At 32.9% G+C, this 22,170-nt stretch overlaps 1 protein-coding gene across 3 annotated transcripts in view; it reads right to left on the bottom strand.

Moving 5' to 3' along the window:
• Positions 1-22,170, bottom strand: part of LOC106469059 (GDP-D-glucose phosphorylase 1-like) — an 82,326-nt gene that overhangs the window by 40,929 nt on the left and 19,227 nt on the right. For all 3 annotated transcript variants that reach the window (XM_013929512.2, XM_022397461.1, XM_022397460.1), the window contains 3 exons: positions 8,357-8,464; positions 7,921-7,947; positions 6,120-6,218 (listed from right to left, as the gene is read on the bottom strand). In XM_013929512.2, the coding sequence (XP_013784966.2) occupies positions 6,120-6,218; positions 7,921-7,947; positions 8,357-8,464 (234 nt within the window). The remainder of the gene's footprint in view (positions 1-6,119; positions 6,219-7,920; positions 7,948-8,356; positions 8,465-22,170) is intronic.

Genomic DNA, 22,170 nt, shown 5'->3' with positions numbered 1-22,170 from the left:
GTTATAAAGGTTGTTAAGTTTAAAGTGACTGTGGAAATTCTGTGCATTACGTTGTATCAAGAAAAATAAACTTGTTTTAATGAAGAAAGGACTTGTATCGTGGAAGTTCCCTGGAAAGAATTTATACCGGAAATTAACAAACGAGCAGATACGCAACAATGTGTTTAAAGTACGAATACTGTTAATACAGGAATAATATAATTATTACAAAAACATTATTCCAAAAGTAAATATGTTTAAAGTATGAGTAGTGTTAATAGAAGAATAATGAAATTGTTACAAAAATATCATTCCAAAAGTAAGTAAGATTTTGAACTAAACATCCTCTTAAAAATTGTCGAGAAAAGTTTAGCAAATGCTTGTTCAAAATATTTATATTTTTCTTTGCATTTAGTTTTCCTGGATCTCACCACTATCTAGCCCTAGTTTAAAACTTCCCATACAGCTGAGTTATAATCCTTATGAACAAACCAGCCCCTAACCTATTTAAATATAAACCATCCATTCCAATAATCTCCCTTCTTCCACTAAACTGATCCCATAAGTCCATCCAGCCAATCCTTTTGTTTTCCTTCCCTCCAGTAGTTACTTATCTACACAAACCATGGGCTGAAATCTGTTGCTCAATAGAATGGGCTCATTACGATTAAATATACATTATACTGCAATATATTGCACACAACAGTAGTAGTTTGTGATGGAGAAACAAACTATATCTGTACGAATTTGTGAATGTCTTGAAAGGCATTTTCAAGATGTATTATTAGATATCACACTGAAGGAGAGAACTTTATGAAATTACAGATTCATTGGATCAAGAAATAAAGTAAGTTTGTGGTGTTCAACGAATATGCTGGGTAGCAAACAAGAACAAAGTACTGAAAGCTGTCCTTAACAACTGAGTTAACACTTGTATATATGTAGAATATCATTAAAGTTGACAAAGCACTGACAGAAATGGTTACATAAGTACGTGAAATAGAGAAAGATTTCAACCTTCTTATACTTCATGACAGACTCGACAAATTTACTATCTAAAATTTCAGTCCTTTTTCTACAGATGATAAGTCTTGTTGCTGAAGTAGGAAACAAGATGAATAAAGTATGTCAAAACAAGAAGTCAAGGAAAATGCTGAGAAAATGTGTTTGTGGAACTGGAAATGGTGAATTTAGAACAGTGGAAATGACTATGTTCAGACAAATAAGACACCATGACACAACAAAGTAACTAATGTTCACAATGACGAGTTGTTGTCATCAAGCAAGTTTTACCTTGAAGGAGAACCATGCTTTAGCATTTAGAAGTTTTCTTACTCCAAGTTTAAGTTTTATGCCAGAATGGTGTAGTGATTAGTAAGGAGTACTTACTGCTGCCAAACGTAATCAACCCGTCTGTATAATGACAGCTACTAATGCTATCTGCCACTATCACTAATTTTGAACTGATGACTACAGATAAGACAACTGGCTGGCAGCTCCAACCAACACTTTAGGTACTTAGGTTTTAAATAAAGTGTAAAATCACTCTTTATGTTGAGTTACATTTATAATTACAGAAATATTACTTATATAAAGGATAAGTTCCTCCTTGTCTAAACTTAAACTTGAGTAGAAGTTGGTTGTAGAAGGTATTTATTGTTAATTGGTTTTTGACGCACAATCGTGTTAATTTGTACGAACATGAGACACCAACATATGTTGAGTTGCAGTATTTAAGTACTTCAGTTAGAAACAGAAGTTTTTCATTAATGGTTCTTATATAATATTGTTTACACAGGTTGTTCCGTGTAGATGGTATTCTACTGGTGTTTGACTGGATGTAAAGTCATCTTTGTATGTTAATAAATCGTGGAAAACTCAGCATTTCTTTATCGAGCTAGTAGAGGCTGTTGTAGATGACATAATTACAATGCTACAAAACTACATCACACTGACACCCAATGTAACAGAACTACATCATCACACAGGCATCCAATGTTCCAAAACTACATCACACAGGCATCCAATGTTACAAAACTACATCATCACACAGGCATCCAATGTTACAAAACTACATCATCACACAGGCATCCAATGTTACAAAACTACATCATCACACAGGCACCCAATGTTACAAAACTACATTCTCAAACAGGCACCCAATGTTACAAAACTACATCCTCACACAGGCACCCAATGTTACAAAACTACATCCTCACACAGGCACCCAATATTACAAAACTACATCCCCACACAGGCACCCAATGTTACAAAACTACATCCCCACACAGGCACCCAATGTTACAAACTACATCATCACACTACAACTAAATGTAACAGAACTACACCATCACACAGGCACCCAATGTAACAGAACTACATCATCACACAGGCACCCAATGTAACAGAACTACATCATCACACAGGCACCCAATGTTACAAAACTACATCATCACACAGGCACCCAATGTTACAAAACTACATCATCACACAGGCCCCAATGTTACAAAACTACATCCTCACACTACCACCCAATGTAACAGAACTACATCATCACACAGGTACCCAATGTAACAGAACTACATCATCACACTACCACCCAATGTAACAGAACTACATCACCACACTACCACCCAATGTAACAGAACTACATCACCACACTGACACCCAATGTAACAGAACTACATCACCACACAGGTACCCGATGTAACAGAACTACATCATCACGCTGACACCCGATGTAACAGAACTACATCATCACGCTGACACCCGACGTAACAGAACTACATCATCACGCTGACAACCAATGTAACAGAATTACATCACACTGACACCCAATGTTACACAACTACATCATCACGCTGATACCCAACAGAATTACATCATCACACTGACACCCAATGTAACAGAACTACAACCATCACACTGACACCCAATGTAACAGAATTACATCATCACACTGACACCCAATGTTACACAACTACATCATCACAATGACACCCAACAGAACTATATTGTCACACTGACACCCAATGTAACAGAACTACATAATCACGCTGACACACAATGTAACAGAACTACATCATCAAGCAGACACACAATGTAACAGAACTACATCATCATGCTGACACACAATGTAACAGAACTACATCATCACGCTGACACCCAATGTAACAGAACTACATCATCACGCTGACACCCAATGTAACAGAATTACATCATCACGCTGACACACAATGTAACAGAATTACATCACACTGACACCCAATGTTACACAACCACATCATCACACTGACACCCAATGTAACAGAATTACATAGTGTGTAAATGCAATCATGTTAATTTTTACCAATGTGACAATGACTATGCTGAGTTGTGGTATATAAATAGTTTACCCACCAGTTAGAAAAAGTGTTTTTTGTCTAGTTTTTTTTTTTTTTTTTGTTTTTTTTATTAGTACCACTTAAACAGACAATACCATATAGATGATAATCTATTTGTGCCTGGCTGGATTCACCACTAACCTGTGTTTATGAACTGTCTGGTGTAATTCATCTCTATCTGTTAATAACCAGCTCCTGGAATAACTTTATCTGTTTATTGAACTACTCAACACTATTGTAAGTGATTCAAACCATGCTCTGTGACAGGGCAAAAAGGATTTTAGGTTGCATCCTCAAAATTATTTAATACAGGTCTAAAGAGGTTATAATGTCATGAGTTAAGCCCCATTTAGAGTACTTTGTTCAGTCTGGAATCCTTACCTTCAGAAGGATATTGAACTGTTGGAAAGAATGTAAACAAGGATGGAAAGGTTGTCAAACAAGAGCAGATTGGGATCTGTCGGAATGTCTTCTCTCAAGAAAAGATGTGAGACAGGATCTAACTGGATTTATCAAATGTATCGATTAATACCTGTCTTTTCTTCTATACTGCTACAATATTTCATCAAGTATTCTTGAATGTATATAAGATCTTTCTTATATTTTTAACTATTTATTTATTGAAACAATTATAAAAGCTGATTAGAACTTACTTTATTTTATACGTACACTATTGTACATATCTACACATAGGACAGTACATTATACACTAACATAGTGATGTTTTGAGACAAAATGGGACCTATTGGTCCATCTCAGTTGTTCCATCCTCTAAGCTAAATTAAAATAAGAAAACTTTAAGTTACCAAGCTTTTTCTTTAACTCAACTCTCTCAGCACGGGTTGTCCCTAGGACTGACCTCGTAACCATTTTGTGCTTGTTATAGTTTTCATGCTATAACTTTTCAGTTAGTAAGTGAATGTTAACAAAATTTGGCAGATTATCAGTAAGCATTACAAAGCTTTCATATGTAAAATATCTAATTTTTTTATTAAGTCTTAAGGTTTGTAAAGCAATGTTTTTCTTTTCATGTTTTGCCTATCTCTCATGCAAAGTAATTTTCATTTTAAGATTAAAAATACTTTTAAGCATCAGAAAACTTCCAATTTGACATGCAAAATCTTTATAATGCCAGATAGTTATCAAACATTTCTTAAGAAAAAGCTTTATATTTTATTTGTTATTTTCAATAATTAATCTTTGTATGGGTTCGGTAGATTTGACTGATCTCGCAACCACCATAAAAATTAGGAAATAAATATAAATTATACCTCTTTCATTCTAGAATGAACACAAATTACAACACGAAAACATAAATGTTTAGACTAATTAGCTCAAATCTCATAACATATATATATATATATTTTTTTTTCCTTCTATTGACCTCCCAGTTATGCCTGGCTAACATTACAAAAGTTACAATGACACAGCACATGTGCACTCATGTTACCATATCAAATAACATAAAGGTGACCTTTGGTCTGTACAATGTAACATGTCTTGGCTGTCTTTTAGTCGACCAGTATTTTGTAAAATACAGTCACATTTCAATTATTATACATTATATGTGTATATAGATTATTGCTATTTTGAAATAAGTTCTTAAAAGTTATTTTTCCTAAAACAAAGAACAGTAAATAAAGAAGTAAAGCAAACAATTATCTCTTCTAGTTAATGACCTTTGTACTTGGTTGATGCTTGATGTAGGTTGCTAAGCCTTTAAAAATTTTAGACGTGGAGTATATGAAACAAAATATATTTTTAAAGGTTTTATATATACATTTTAATAACTATAAAAATCATAAATTACTATATCAATACCACAGAATTCTAATATAATTTATCAAGCTTAGTAACTAAGCTTTATTTGGGTCTAAAAAAATATGAAATTTTGAGCAGATTAAAGACACAACCTACCTCATTGAAATCTTGGTTGAAATAAAATGACGAAAGGAATGTTAGAAAGACATTCTGAGCTTCTGATTGGTTATTCATGTAATATACAGATGTAAGTGTAAATAAGGGAGCATTTCCAAAAACAGAAAGAGGTGGGCGAGGTGCCACTGTGTTTGATTTATTATGTGAGCAATATCTTAGCAAACAGAAAAGATAAAACCTTCTTATTTTATATTCTAGGTTGTCAATATCTGTAATTTGAGTTTCTAATTTATATAATAGATACATAATAATTACCTTGATATACCAACATCTGCCATAATTATATTAGATTTTGCCAGTTTAACATCAACAGTTATGACACATTTATTAGAAAATACCAAAATTATACCAATAATTCTAACACACACATGTCAATCAAAACTTTCTAGCATGTGACTAATAGTATGAACTATGCAAGATCCAGATCAGAATTTGTTAGCTTGAAACCAATAGTATCATCAATATCAGAACCATTTATTCTCCTGAAGAAGAAGAGCGAACTATTTGAAATCTCTCGATTTACGGATCTCGTTTGAAAACCAATATCAGAACCATATCAGAGAAAACCATACTTGAAATAGAAAACAGCTGATAGATGGTGCTTAATAGTGCATACTATACTTCAGTTAGACAACTGTGAATAAATGGTACTTAATGGTGCTTACATACTTGAGCTACACCACTGTTGATAGATGGTACTACTTAATAGTGCAAACTATACCAGATGTAAACAACTATAGATAAATGGTACTTAGTAGTGCATACCACACTTCAGCTAGACAACTACAGATAAATGATACTTAATAACATAAATCATACCTGAGGTAAACAGCTGTTTACAAAGGGTACCAGAAGGCAGTTGCAGTATTCTAAAGGGCTCACATTGATGATGACCTGATGAGAAGACAGTTCGGCTTCCTGAAAGAAGTTTATTGGCTTCAATCATATGAACTGTAATCAAAATTACACACTACCAGGCTCTCATTTATAAGTGCTTAATTTAAACTGCTGTATTTTCAAAAACTTTTTAGTCATTAAAAAAAAAAGTATAAAAATTACCTGTCTCATATTTCTAACTTACTTTTTTTTTCATAATGAACAACAGAAGAATTACAAGGTACTGGACATTATTTTTTCAATATTAGCTACTTTTTATAGACTTTTATAAGTTTACTGTTTACATCTACAGAGAATTTTAACTTGGAAAAATGATGAGCATTTACATTGAGAAACTCCTTTGATAAAGTAACCAGCTATAGCAATAACTATCAGCCAGACAGAAATAGGAATTGCAAAAGATAATAGTATTGACATTTTCAGTTTAGCTACAAGGTTTAATGTCAGATCATCTAATATATATACAGTATTAGTGTGAATGATATTACTAGGTAAACAGCAACAAAAATAACAACTTCATTTTTCTGAGGCCCTGAACATAGAAATAAGGATCACACATTCACATTTAGAGAAAACAAACATAACATAACCACAGTAAAAAACAAATTCAGTACAAATTACAGCTAATCACCACAATTAATTAGCATACTGTATTAAGTCACTGTAAAGAACTGCTTTGCCTCAAAAGGTTGTATTAAAGATCATAAGACTTACTTCCCCCTTCAAAAGGTGATGCTAAAGGAGACCACAAGGTTTAGTTTTCCTTCAAAAGGTGGTACCAAAAGAGACTACAAGGCTTAGTTAAAATCAAGTTTTTGAACTTGAAATGCTCAAAAATAAATTATCATGTTTGTAATAAAACCTTATATTTAAAATACTTTTCTAAAATCATGCCATGAAATGGTCTTGGAGATTTAATAACTAAACAATTAAACTATAAATATGAGACTTGGGAATGATTAACAGAAGCTCAATACTTCTGAACAGAACAGTTTTTTCTTTGAAGTTATGGATAGTTCAGCCTTTATCAACCAAAATTAGGTTCTAAAACATACAATAACCTTTAATATAGGATAAGCTTTATTGCATAATAATGATTATCTAGTCCATTTTTGCTTGAACCTGAATTCAAACATTTTACAAACAACACCTGATAATACAATGCTGTCCAAAAATTAAGGAACAAATTGTTAGTGCTCAACACACACAGTTTGTTCCTTAATTTTTGGACACCACCAGTGTATTATAATGTCATCAACTAAAGAGGTTCTTTTGTGTTACCCTGCAGTATTCAGTTACCATATGTCATACAAACAGAAACATTTAACACACACTTAATGAAACTACAAATTAATGAAACTAGAGCATGTAATACCCCTTAGAAAAACTAAACATTATTCAACATGTGGTATGGGACACATGGACACATTCTCTTACAAAAACTCCAATCTATTTCTTCACCCTAATTAAGATGGGTAGAGCATATATGAAAATAAAAATTTTAATTTTCTAAAGTCAATAATGTTACTTTGCTTATTAGTAAACTAAATGCATTTTAATGCAAGACTTCAGTAAAATTTTTCTACATACCAACTGATCCTCGAGAAAGTTTTAACTACAGACATAAAATATGACTGTGTCTTGTACAAGAACTGATATCAATTAACAACTAGAACAGAAAAAACACATTTTTGTGTAAATAAATAAAGATTTACATACATACCTGGTTAGGATTTAATGAGAAGAGAACCTAAAAAATAAAAGGAGAATAAATAAAATATAAACCCAAGTTGTAACATTCTGAAGAATGACTTTTATTGTAACATTAATACACAGAGAATTGAAATAAGTAAAAAGATAGCCCCTAGATGTAAAGAGAGTCACAACTCACCATGGTCTGGTCAATCACTGGGCTCATGTGGGTTATCTCTGATAGATCTGTTTGAAAGTGGCACAGTAAAAGGATTGCAGCCCTGAATTGTTGATCTAATTCATACTTTGCCAGTGCTATATATGTTTTCAGAATAAACTGGAGTTCTTTCAAACTTGTATGTCTTTTTATTTATGTGAAGTCTATACTGTCTTAATTTTAGTTTAATAGTATTAAATATATCCAATTTAAAATGAACAAGTTCACATCATGATCTCAAGTGTCTTACCTCATGTTGTTTCACCTTTGTAAAGTTGAATAGGTTTGGATTAAATGGCATTTCTAAATCAACTACATCTTGTGGTTTTCTTCTTTCTTGGGCACGTTTAACATTCAACTGTGTGTAAAAAATCCAAAAAGTTATCTTTCAAAAGTATGTGCCAACTATACCTAAATAGTTTCAACATCCTCAGTAAATGTTACACACTATAGAGAAATTAATAATATTTAAAGCATTATCATTCAATAAGCTATGTATTAGTGTGTAATTTATATCAACATGTTAATGCAAAATCATTAAACCTACTTCATAGCTTACTATCTGTTTTGGCATATGCAGGAATATCAGAAAGTATGAGATGGGGGCTGAATACTTTTTGAAGTATGAAATCTAGGTCCAATTCCTGATCCTTGATTTTTGCCAGTCACTCGCACTGGTAAATTAGTAATGAGAAGTTTGAAGAACCAATACTTTCTGCTACCATTAAGAACATCCATGGGCACCCACAGAATTTTTTTTTGGGGGGGGACATGCATGTAGGGGATCAGCTTTTACAGTGTAAGTTAACAGACAAAAAGAAAATGTGTTATGTGCTTAAATATAAACACAAACTTACAGTTTTAAAAAAACTATGAAAATATTTAGTTTAACTACGATGTTAAGATTATATCATAAAGTTTGATAGTCATATAGTTCAAAAGAGCTCATTCAAAGACTAGTGATGGGCTTTAAATTAATCATAATATTTTAGAAGAAATGATCCTTTACAGCTATCTACAACATTTTACAGATCACAGATGGTCCAGACCTCCCCCCTTCTATGCAGGAATATGAGCACTACTGATTCCAATAAACAATTAAGTATATTTCTAACTCTTTCATCTCTATTTTTCTCATTATTTCTATTAAATGTTTTACTGTTTTCTCTTATTTTGTTTTCTGTATTGAATCCACCCGTGACAACTTACTATCAGTTTTAGTGTCCTCATTTAAGAAGTATATTAATTGATTGGAAAGGGTTCAAAGGAGAACTACAAAGATGATTCTAGGGTTAACAGGATTATGTTAAGAGGATAAATTACTATAGCTCATTTTCTCATGAAAATAGAAGTGTATGAGTTTATCTTATCAAAGTTGACAAGATTATCTCAAGGGCTATTAGAATAAAAGCCTTTGATTTCTTTGTGCCCAATTCTGAATGCAATAGAACAAGAGGACACAACCTTAAGATTTGGAAAAGATAGGCTAGAGTTGAGATAGTTTTATATTTCAAACAGAGTGATTAGTTTATGAAATGAATTGTCTTCAGCAGTAGCAGAGACTATCACTTTAGAAGTGTTTTTGTGAGGAATGATCCCTTGTTGTCCTTGTGTTATTACATAAATAATACTAAGGCAAATCGTAGAACATTTTTTGGTTACCAAATTTTTCAACTAGTTGTGCAAAGTATATGAAAGTTTGCCTGTGAAAGATTTTTTAGGACAGACTAAGGATGTAACTGTTTTGTTCATGGTTTTATCATAAAAATGGTCTGGATAAGCATTTTCACAAAGTTTATTTAAGATATTTGATAATTCTTCATGAAACAGTTTATAACATCTAGTTAGTTTTTATGCCAAGGATACTAGAATGAAAAGAAAATTTTTCTTAAAATACTTTAGAACAAACCAGAGGAAGCTTTCTTTATTGTAGCATACAATTTCAAAGTCAAATTACATAAACTTGATGACAGTATGATGAAAACAGAAGTTAGCAGTCATTTTCAAATACATAAATACTAAACCTTATTTGAAAGTTTTTATTTTAAGAATCTATTCATAACTGGTAGGCAAAGTGGTCAACAAAAATACAAATATTAATATGGAAATTAAAAAGAAACAAACAGAAAATTACTTTAAGACTTAAATTCTTTGGAAAAAAATATCTGAATATAAAGGAAAGGGTAAACTCGTTCAAAATCCAGTGCAAAATTTCAAAATAATTTTTCTTTCTATCATTCTTGATACCACAAATAAAACAGGACAATAAATTACTTCTGTTCATGTATAATATATGAAAGTAAAAAAAAATTACAATTCAAATGATGTCAGCATCAGAAAGCGTTGCACAGACCTTGTAATTATTCTTAAGATTAACAATCTCAGTTAAGAGATGCTAATACACTGGTGCTTTGTGATAAGACTCGAAACATTGCCAGTAATAATTTCACCAGAGTCAACCCACATCCATATTATTCAGTATGTAGTAGAGAAGAAAATCACCTCTCTGTTCTCATTTGTATACACTGCACTGAGAATTCTTTTGACATTGCCTATAATGCACTGAAAATTTTCCTCAGATATCCAATAATGCATTAAAAACTCTTTTAAGAATTTCTTCACATTATCAACAAAGCACTGAGAATGCTCCTGACATTACATGCACTAAAAATTTTTCTACCATTGGTAGTGGAGAACAAAGCTGTGAATTGTGACACTTTTTGTTTTTCTTGTGTAAGTGCTGGTTGCATCCAATATTCTAAATGTTTAATTTCTAATGGAAATGTTAATGTTTTCCTCAGTTGAAAATGTAATTCAGATAGATACTTACCTCTCTACACCAGTAAGAGCTATTACTTCACATGCAACTGCTGTGGAATTTCTTATGCTTGCCACAAAACTTGAACAAATTGCCAACCATACATGTGTCTGCAAGCATTGTGCCAACTTATGATATAATCATCATAATGCTGTAGCCCTCCAACAATAGAAGGGGAACACAACCTCCATGCATAGTAATCCCCATGAGCACTAGTACATGATCATAAGCTCATTCTTGATAAAGCAAACCAAATGCACCAAAAGTGTGGGGGAAAGGAGGGAGGTGGTACAGAGAAGTATCTATATAAAATACACTTTCAGGTAAGGAAAATGTTAACTTTAGAAATGTTACTTACCTCTTAGCATCTTCTAAGAGCTAGAATTCTACATTAAAGATGGTGGAAGTGGCCAGTGCTGATCAATTACAAAAATGAGCTTCTTTCTAAAACACCATGAAAGGAAAGGCCTGTGGGATGTGACATCCATGAAATTAATGGTCACCTAGTGAAATAGCATTCAGTGGAAGCCTGCATCCTTCTCAAACAGGGAATACTCTTTGCCCAATAGTTGAGATTGTAGAACAAAGGATATCATGAAAAATCAGTACTGGTTGTTACATGTTGCCAAGGTAAGTGGAACATTAGAATGTGTAGTGTGGCTAGAGCTTTAGGTCATTCTGTGTTTGTCACATACTATATATGAGATAGATACTATGATGATAGGTGGAGGGAGGAGAAGCTCTCATCTGCTTCCCGAGGCAAATCCACATCCCTTCTGGCTGCACATAGCCAGCAGAAACTGCTAGGGTGATATTTTATTGGAGTACTCTTTACTACACTTCCACGTTTCACCAAAGCCCTACATCTCAAATGAGGGGTGGGCCCAACTGATCTTTTATTAGGGTGAAGGCACCAATTACAGAGGAAACTCTCCACACTGACATCCTCAACAGATTAAGACTGGCAAAGTAAGGGTTCTTCTGTAATCCAATAAAAAGGACATGGGGAGATATGATTTCTGGTGAGTATTACCTGTGAGGCAATGCCAGCCACTTGGTTGGATGCAATGATGCTAAACAGAATTAATGTAGTGTTTAGTTCCATATGTTCTATAGGTGTTTTTTTTAATTGTCCTTTTCATTCTTTTTTTGGTGTGTTTTGTTTCCTGTTTTTTCGATATGTATGAAAAGATTGGTACACACAAGACGGTGTCATGGAAAACTTGTAAGATTAGTGACAGAGCTGGCAGCTAAAATCAACAAGCAAGACACACCACACTAGAGCTTGTTTTAGACCAGAGGGAGGAGAAAACCAGAGGCAATATGAAACTTCAAAGTGATGAAAGTCATGGGAGATAAATGTGTTAGGTATAGTACCCATACCAGCCTGTAAGATCTCTTCCAAAGGTTAGCACTGAAAAAAGGCAAGAAAGGCTGGGATATGTTGAATTTGATGGAAGGTGTGGGTAAAAAAGCATTTGTTTACACTTACCCAAAGAAGAATATGCCAGTTGGATTAGCTGAAAAATTCAAACAGTGAAAGTAAAAAGGATAAGTTCCTAGAAAATAAGGTAAGCTATGGGAAAAACAAGCAATGACAGTGTCCACAACTTGGGATAGTTTAAGCAAGAGAGATAACAATGGACAATCCTAACTGGACATAAAAGATGAACAGGAATGAAACAATCATATAATGAAAAAATAGAAGAGAAAGATATGAGAGAAAAATATCCAATCACTCTTCCAGGCAGTCCAGGTCTTCAGTAAAAAATACAACAAATCAACCATTTCTTATAACATCGAGTACACAGGAGGTGGCAAAGGTGTATTTGCCTAAATAATAATGGTTATAAGAGAGAAGATGAAAGAAAGAGAACAGTGCCGGTTAAGAGGTGACTGTGTGGATAATGTCACTTGGTAACTAGCAGTCCTTAAAAATATGGGTCTTTATAAAAAAAAAATAAGGTAAAGTATAGGACCTAAAAGTGGGTGCCTCCCTGGCAGTTGATGTAACAAATTATTGTAGAAGTATCGGAATGGTTCATCATGAGATGACCCAACAATTGCAACCACAGATTTTGGTAAGCCTCAAAAGCTGCAGATATCACCAGAATGTTAATAAGCAGAGAATATTCCTCTGGAAACCAGACCCCAGATAGAGTGGAGGTATCAATAATTGCCTCCCACCCCCAACCAGAAAGGAAAGCATCAGTGGAATGATGCTAATCAGATGGAGAGGGAAGGGGAAACCTTAGGTTGCATTGGAGCAATCAAGTCACCACAGCAGAGAAGGATGGAAAGAAGAATGAAGAGGCACAAGAGCAGATAAGAAACCACATGTACCACTTATCCTTCAGAGCTCACTGAAGGTAAAACATGAGTAAAGAAAAGCCAGAGTCCCTAAACATGAGTGAAGCATTTGCTAAATTACAAATGTCAGAAGTATTGTAAAATAGAATTTTCAGATATATTTGTATATAAAAATGAAGTAACATATAACAGCAAATGCATAATACAAATTTAAAGAAAAACAGTTGAATAAATAAGGCCATGAAAGTATCTAATGTTTAGATGAGTTTAGTGAGATGACCAAATAAGGATATGAAAAGCTCAAAGTAAAGTACACAAGTTACTTGGAAATACATTCCAGACTGTAACATAAGAAGTAGAAGTTAGCAGTTCTTCTTATCAGCACTGAACAGATACACTTCTATTTGAGGAAATAATGAATGCTTATGATACTAGACACCAGGGTAGATCTAATGAAGATATAAAGAGTTTTACTGATGCAGTTAATGAAGCAACTAGAATATCAGGGTGAACAGACACCCAGAAAACTGATATAATACTTAGATTAAAAATGGCAGGAGAAGCAAAAACGTTACATTAGAACATATGATGAATTAAAGGAAACCACAGATTTTCAGTACCTAATGCACAGACTATCACAAGAATACTGAAACCAAGAAGTAAATATGATACTAATGCAGATTCACAGGTTAACTCAGCAGAGGGGAAAATCAGTTAGGGTATTTAGACACAAGTTACAGGAACTATGTAACAGACTTTGCAGACACCCTGATAAATTAATGATACCAAACACATTAAAATCACACAATGAATGAGGTCTGATTATTTATGTAAGGAGAAACATAAATGAAGCAAAAACACCCAACACAACTCTGCTATACTCTGCTACTACAGAAGAGCTATGTGAGAAACAGATCTATAAACCCCAGCATTCTGCCATAAACACAGTAGGTGGTGGCAGAACTAATGTACCAAATTGGCAAAAAAAAGTAACAGTGTAAGCCCGAAGGCCCAAAATGCTTTAACTAGTGTAAAATTGGGCATATGGCAAAAAATGCTTTCAGAAAAAGAATGACAGATAGAATGTTTTAACTGTGGATTAAAAGGCCACATGGCTAGGGACTGTAGAAGCCTGCCAAAGCAAAAATCAGAAAAGTTCCAAAGGCTGGAGCTTTCAAAGGAAAGTTCATGAAAAGTAACAGAAAACCAGCATTTGCTAAGGAAGCAAAAAACAATTTCATCCAGGATTGTGTAGTGAAATTAGAGGTAGTTTTGGCAATATGGGATAAAAGATTGAGTATTAATAGTGTCAGCAAAGTTTCACCCATAGTTGTAGTAAAGATAGAAAGTATAGAATGTCAGTTATTAGTTGATACAAGTGCTCGATCTTCTCCCTATGACTACAGTGTCACATAATCCATATGACCTAATGTTGCTATTGTTATATTTCATCCCTAAAATAAAACTAGTGGCTGAGATTGTTTAAATTTGACAAGAGCCTTCCTAAAAGTATGTAGTTTCAGAAAAATAAAATATTTAATTGTGATTGTTTTCAACTATTTCTAATAAAAAATTCATTATTTAATGTAATTATTTGCACTTGGACTCTGAATAGTTCACCTGCAAGGTGATTTTCATGTTGAATATAAAAATACTATTTATTATCTTATAGTTTTCACATTTCATTTGAATAATATCTAGAACCTCCTACATGAATATCAAAAGTTTTTTAAGGTAAATGTTTATATTTTATTTTCCATTTTCTCTACTACATCCTTATCTTTAGCTATTATAATCAATGTACAGTGCAATGATATGTTTAAAATTAAAGAATGGAAATATTTACTTACCTTCTTAAAATATCTTTTTTGGGCCATATGTGTAATTTCACATCTTTACCTTTTCACTAATAGTTTAATTTTAATGTTTTACTTTCCTTTCCTGTTCTTTACCATTCATTACTTATGTCAACACACATCAATGGGTACCCATGGGAGATACAACAGTGTGAACAGCAGAGATACTTTAGCTTATGGCAAAATCTGTTTCTACTGCCTGGTAATGAAAGCATTATAGAACAAGGAAATGCTTTGTATATTTTATAAAAATTATCAAACCTTTCAAATATGATTTTTAAGACACAAATAAAACAATTACCTAAAACATAATATAAAAGTAAAACTTTAATGCAATTTACTTGTCTATCAAACTAATATGTATAAGGTGAGAAAAAATTATCAAGCGCTAAGGACAAAGATCTCAACAATGGACAAAGTGGCAGTTTGCTTGTCGTTTCAAGAATAATTTATGGCCTATGTTTCCTTTTAGCACTCTAAATGTTCAAGTGAAAAAATTCAACCAATTAAACGGCAGGAGTAGCTATGACTCTCTTAATGGAATGATTGACAATACAGGAGGGAGACCCAAACTATTCTCTTGAGAATGGGACAGAATCGACCTGGTTATGATTCCAAGTCCTGTACCTTCCCATGGTGAGAGTTGTTAGTACCTTAACTGCCTTAGATAGGAAAGGGATACCAACATAGGAGGTAGACCAATTACTAGGCTGGTGTACCCAGCTAGGTTCCATCACTGCAAGATGAAAATTGGTTAGTGATGGGGCTGAAAGACTGTAAGAGCCAGCACCCCTTGCAATCTATCTTGAAGCTGAAAACAGAATAAATGAGCCTCAATATCAATGACTTCTTGTTAGATGACTTAGCATGAACCAAGGACCTGGACCAGCCCATTTGATTTATTACTTTTACAAACAGAATAGTAATTTCTGTGTATGTTCTTGATTATTCACTTGAAATGTGGAATTTTTAAATTGTATGTTCCTGTCACGGGAACTACACAATTTTATACATCTGTGTTAAATGTAATAAAGAGTGGAATAGCATATTTAATGTTTCTAGCCATTATAGTAAATGTTCTGGACCTTATAATGTTCTTCTTTCTTTCGAAGCTCATATTTGTAAGAACTGTTCCAAAAGTTTTTCTACTAAGATAGGTTTATCACAATATAGAAGACTTAAGCATCTGATTGATTATAATTCAGAATTGGTTAAATTATCATACTAAACCTAGATGGTCTATGGAAGAAAGAAGGTTGTTGATTGATAAGAAGGCAAAATTATCTCCGGACATTCCAAATATTAATAGGAATTTGTCTAACAAGTTTCCTGGCAAAACTGTTGAAGCTATAAGAGGTCAAAGACATAGTCAGGAACATAAGGATAGGGTGAAGGATTGATGTAGACAGTTATTCAGTCTTCCTACTATTAATGAAGAGAACATTAGTTCTACTGTAAATATAGGTGATTTGACAATAGGAATTAATAATTCCCAAGAGTATGAATATTTGCCCAATGTTGGTGATATTGACAACCCTATGGAGATGAATCCTTTAGATTATTTTGACCAGAATTATTTGACATAAATGAAGAATCCCCCATCACCTTTTCTGATTATATAGCTTTTATATCTGAAAATTTACCATCTAGATGGGATACCGTTAAGAAAATGTTATCTAACAGATGTTATCAGGCAATTCAAGTGATAAATAGTATTTTGAAGATTATATATCTGAATAACAACATTAATAACAATTCTGCTACAGACAGAGGACATTGTGGTAGGAGGAAGATAAGAAAGAGAACCAATAGGAATATTTGTTCTAAGAAATATTTCCTCTATTTACAGGATTTATACAAGAAAGATAAGAAATGTGCCTTGGATGAAATGTTAAATCCAGCAATGTCAATGATGTACCAACTAAGGAAGAAATTGAAAACACCTTTGTTGAACTATTTTCATCTTCTGCTTCATATGGTAACCATCCTATAGAAGATTTTAAGAAACCTAAGAATGATAGTAGTAAAAATATAATTTCTCTTGAAGAAACTAGGAAAGTGTTAAAATGTGTATCAATTAAATCACCTGGAGACAATGGATTAACTGCTCACAAATTGAAAGATATTCCACTCAATGTGGTATGTATTCTATTTAATTATTTCTTATTGGAACAAGGATTTGCCTCTGGGTTTAAAGCGATGTAAAACAATTTTGATTCCTAAAAAGAGAGAGATCTTAAACTGGCCAAGAATTGGAGACCAATTACTATTATGTCTAAAATAGTGTGGAACTTCATCTTCTATCTAACAAGATACAAAATTTTATTCATTTGAATCCAGCACAAACGGCATTCTTGTCCTGTGATGGTACTTCAATTAACACCTCTCTGTTGGACTACGTCATAAAATCTGCCAGATCTCTTTCTTGAGAATCACATATTATGTCCTTAGATTTAGCAAAAGCATTAGATTCAATCACTTCCATAAAAACATCAATATTCATAAAGATCTGAGAGAGTACTCTTTAATTTTTAAAAAAACTGTTTAACTGGCATTAAATAAGGACATTCTTATATCTGGGGTTCCTCTAAAAAAAAGGGGTGTAAGACAAGGTGATCCCTTATCTCTATTATTATTTAACATGGTAATGGTTGAATTGTTTTGTAAACTTGATCCACACATAGGAATAGATATTGAAGATGAAAGGCTTGCATCTTTGGGATTTGCTGATGATATTATGCTTTTCACTTCACGTACTACGGGAATGATACATAAGTTAAATATTGTATCCACTTGTTTTGTGGAAAGAGGTCTTCGTCTTAACATACAAAAATGTGTAGCTCTTTTGTTATGACCAGAAACAAGAACAACTAGGATGAAAACCATTATTGTGAGTCAGTTTGTAATTAATGATCATACTATCTCTCAAGTGCAACCTAATGAATTTATTTCGTATGATGGAATTAAATTTTCATCATTGGGAAAGGCTGACTCAAAGATATTCCTTGAAGGAATTGAAGAAGATCTCAAGGGAATACAAGCTTATTTAAAACCTCAACCCAAAGATATTTCTTATCAATAATTTTTATCTTCCTAGACTTACTCATGTACTTTCCTTATCTCAAATTATTGAACAGTATTGATACAATTATTCAAAAGTGTGTTAAAAATATTTGTAAGTTGCCACATTATTTATCTAATGGAGCTTTATATGCTGAGAATTATGATGGAGGCCTTGGTATTACGAACTTAAGAGATTCTTTACCATATATAATTGTTAAATGGCTATATAATTTGGATAGAATTATTATCAACGCCTTTATAGCAACTTATTACATATGTAAATAATGTGAATTAGGCCTTGAATTATGTAATAAGAGAAAAAGGTATTAAAAGTTATGTCAGAACATGAAAGATAGAGGGCTAGAGGAAGTTAGAAAATCTCCTGTGAATGAAATTCTTTGTGAAGGAACAAGAATAACATCTTTTCTACCTTTATCTCATTGTTAAAGATAAGATATGGTGTTCTTTCTACTCGTAATATTTATCATGGTAGGAAGAACTTTTAGTGCAACATACCATGCCAGGATAGTTCACCGTGACTCTGTGTGCATTGAACTTAAAAACACGTTACAAATGACTCATAGATATAAAAAAATTATCCAGGAACTTTGGATATACAATTTGACATTATAACCTGAATTTAAGCTACTCTTTTGGAAAACACAACTTATTAAATTATTATTACTTGCTGACAAAAACATCAATAGATATAAATTATTAAGCAAGAAATTATGTTTTAGTGAATCATTAAAACAGTGATTATGATAGTATCTGTGTAGAATGCATGCTATAGTGTAAATATTGTTATGACAGCGGAAGTCACGCGACGCTGGGAGCATGCCCGCTGGAGTTTCTAGAAGGATCATGACTTACCGAGGAACCTCACGAATGTCTGAGTGTTTGCCAGGCGCCCTATTTTTTAGTATATAAGCCCGGAAAATAAAGCCAGCAATAGATAGATATGCAGATAGATTGAAGAGATAGATAATTGAGTCAAGCGAACAGTAGGCACTGTAAGTAAAGTGTGGAACCACTCTGATTTATAGAGTGTGATATAAAGGTTGTTAAGTTTAAAGTGACTGTGGAAATTCTGTGTATTACAAAGTTTTATCGAGAAAGAATAAACTAGTTTTAATTAAGGACTTGTATCACTGAAGTTCCCCAGAAAGAACTTATACCGGAAGTTAACAAACGAGCAGCTAACTAACAATATCTTTGTATACTGCACGCTATAGTAGCACCCATTTTATAGTACTTTAGACAAATGTCGTTGTAACCATTACACTGGCAACAAATTCTGGGAATTGCACCACATGAGCTTATTTAATATTGATAGTGTCAAAGTACTCAAAGTATGGTAACACCTAAATAGGAATGGCGATTCATTAATTTACATTCGGCAGGTTTCTACGTCAGTCACTAACAGTAGAATAAACAGAGGAAATAGGTGTAGAAAGATTAGAAGAAACTATCAGGATATTTACTTTGGAACTTTGCTGTTCATACTGAAAGGAACAGAGTATTATTGATTTCGTTTCTTTTAGTTTCTAAGCCATCTGCTAGCAATAAAAGAACTACAGAAAATAAGTTTGAAAAGGTGAGAAGTGTAAATTCTGATCACAAGTACTTTGAAATTTTGTGATCAATACTAACAATACTATACATTTTATTTTGCATTTGCAACCTTTATTTTCATTATACTTTGATTACTTACCTACAACCTGGAGTATCAAGTATAATGTTACAATAAAGAAAATAACAGATAAAATATAAAGCTTTACTGAAAATAAAAAATGTTTGATATTGAATTACAAGGTTTTATATTTTTCCTTTACTTTCACTATTTATTATTATATAAGTAACTAAAATCATAGAAATTGAAAGTTGTTAGGTAAGATAATGAAAGAAAAATAATAAAAATCTTCATGAAGTATACACATCAGCAGCTTGTGCATTACACTATCAACTTGTGTTGGGATATTTTTAGTCAGACCCAGTTCAAAGGTCAATAAAACAAAAATTAACAAAAATAAAAATAGATATATAGTGTTACGAAATTTAAGCTACTTAGGATAAACATTTGTGGTTTCCTGTTACAATTTTCAGTTATTCTAGAACAAAAGATGGTAATTTAGATTGATTTCCTCATTTTTATGATGATTATGAGGTTGGTCATATCGACCAACATCATATAGAGGTAAACTGGTAAAATAATAGATTAAATACAAAGTTTTATCCAAAAAAAGTTTCATGATTGTCTAGAAGGATATCGAGATTATCCAAATGAAACTTCACAATTTTCAGATAATGAAAAGTGTTTCTAATCTTAAAATCAAAATTACTTTGCACATTAGATAGTCAACATTCTGAAAGAAAAAAATTCACGAGCAAATCTTTAATAAAAAAATCTTAATACTTAATTCAAAAACCTGATATTTTGTGTATGAAAACCTTGTAATGTTTACTAATAATCTGCAAAATCTTGTAAAGATTTGCATATATTATCAAAAATTATAGTACAATTACTCTCATGGATATTTTTGTGGTTACAAGTTGAGTGGATTCCACCCAGCCCATATTCGTAGGGTTAAACAGTGGTGTTAGAAACATTGGCCTAATAGAGTTATCAGTTATATGGCCATTTAACTTGGTTGCAGAGGTGGCATTTCATCCTATAGCATTAAGGGTCTGAAAGACTTGGGTTTTACCCACTCTCAGTCTCAAATCCAGTTGTTGCACTGTATGGAAAAGACATTGTGGATATACAAATTGTTTTTAACATCTATATCATGTCATGAAAAGTAAAACTTGATATTCAGTAATTAAGATGTTTGTGACTATTCGATTGTAAAAGTATTGTTGCGTATCTGCTTGTTTGTTAATTTCTGGTATAATTTATTTCTGAGGAACTTCAGCGATACAAGTCCCTTCTTGATTAAAACTAGTTTATTCTTTCTCGATACAAACTTTTTGTAATACACCGAATTGCCACTGTCACTTTAAACTTAACAACCTTTATAACACATGCTATAAATCACAGTGATTCACACACTTTACTTACAGAGCCTACTGGTCGCTTGACTCAATTATCTATCTCTTCACTCTATCTATCTCTGCAATTGTGCTGGTTTTTCTCACCAGCCTTATATACTAAAAAAGAGGGCATCTAGCAAACACTCGGACATTCGCGGGATTCCCCGATAATTTTGAAAATTCCAGTGTGCATGCTCCTAGCATCACGCAACTTCCGCTATCATAATGGTATCAATAATTCATTGTAAGCCTTCTCGGGAGCAAGGATGTGAGACCTGATAAACAACATCTCGTTTGTTGAAGAAAAAAAAAAACAGTCAAATGCCTCATCATCTAATTAATGACACGCATGAATGGATTAACGAGATTCCCACTGTACCTACTATATAGCGAAACCACATGGAGATATTAAGCAAGAAATCTGCTCTTTCTTATGGTTATAAGAATGCCATTCAAGTCTAGAAAAGACTGTTGCTTAGCAAGAGGAAGTAATAAGCTAATTCTTGGAATGACTTTGACAGTGTACTTCTAGAAACTCATCTAGACTGTTGCAGAGGTACTGAAACAAACCTAAACAGAAAAATAAGCAATCAAATCTATGATATTTAAACTGCACATACATCACATGATCAGAAACTGATGTATTTAATTGTTTGTTTCAGAGGTCTCTTTTGAAATAAAAGAATAATAACTTGGATAATATAAAACTTTGAATTATAAAGTAATTGATAATGTGAAATAAATTAAACTACTGTTATGACAGCGGAAGTCACGTGACGCTGCTGACAAATGGTGAATTTCTTGAATGATCTGGAAGGTCCGAGTGTATTTGAGATGCCCCTTCATTAGTATATAAGCCTGGCAGAGAAGCCAGCGACAGATAGATAATTAAAGAAGTGAACAGTAGTGACGGTAATATAAAGTGTGTGTTTGTACTCGTAGAGAGCAATGTCATCGAGATTGTGAATCGCTGTGATTTATAGC

Source organism: Limulus polyphemus, unplaced genomic scaffold (assembly GCF_000517525.1).
Source record: "Limulus polyphemus unplaced genomic scaffold, Limulus_polyphemus-2.1.2 Scaffold3279, whole genome shotgun sequence".
In the NCBI taxonomy this organism is placed as follows: domain Eukaryota; kingdom Metazoa; phylum Arthropoda; class Merostomata; order Xiphosura; family Limulidae; genus Limulus; species Limulus polyphemus.
The sequence above is the reverse complement of the archived record's forward strand: the minus strand, read 5'-3'. Positions and strand labels throughout refer to the sequence as shown.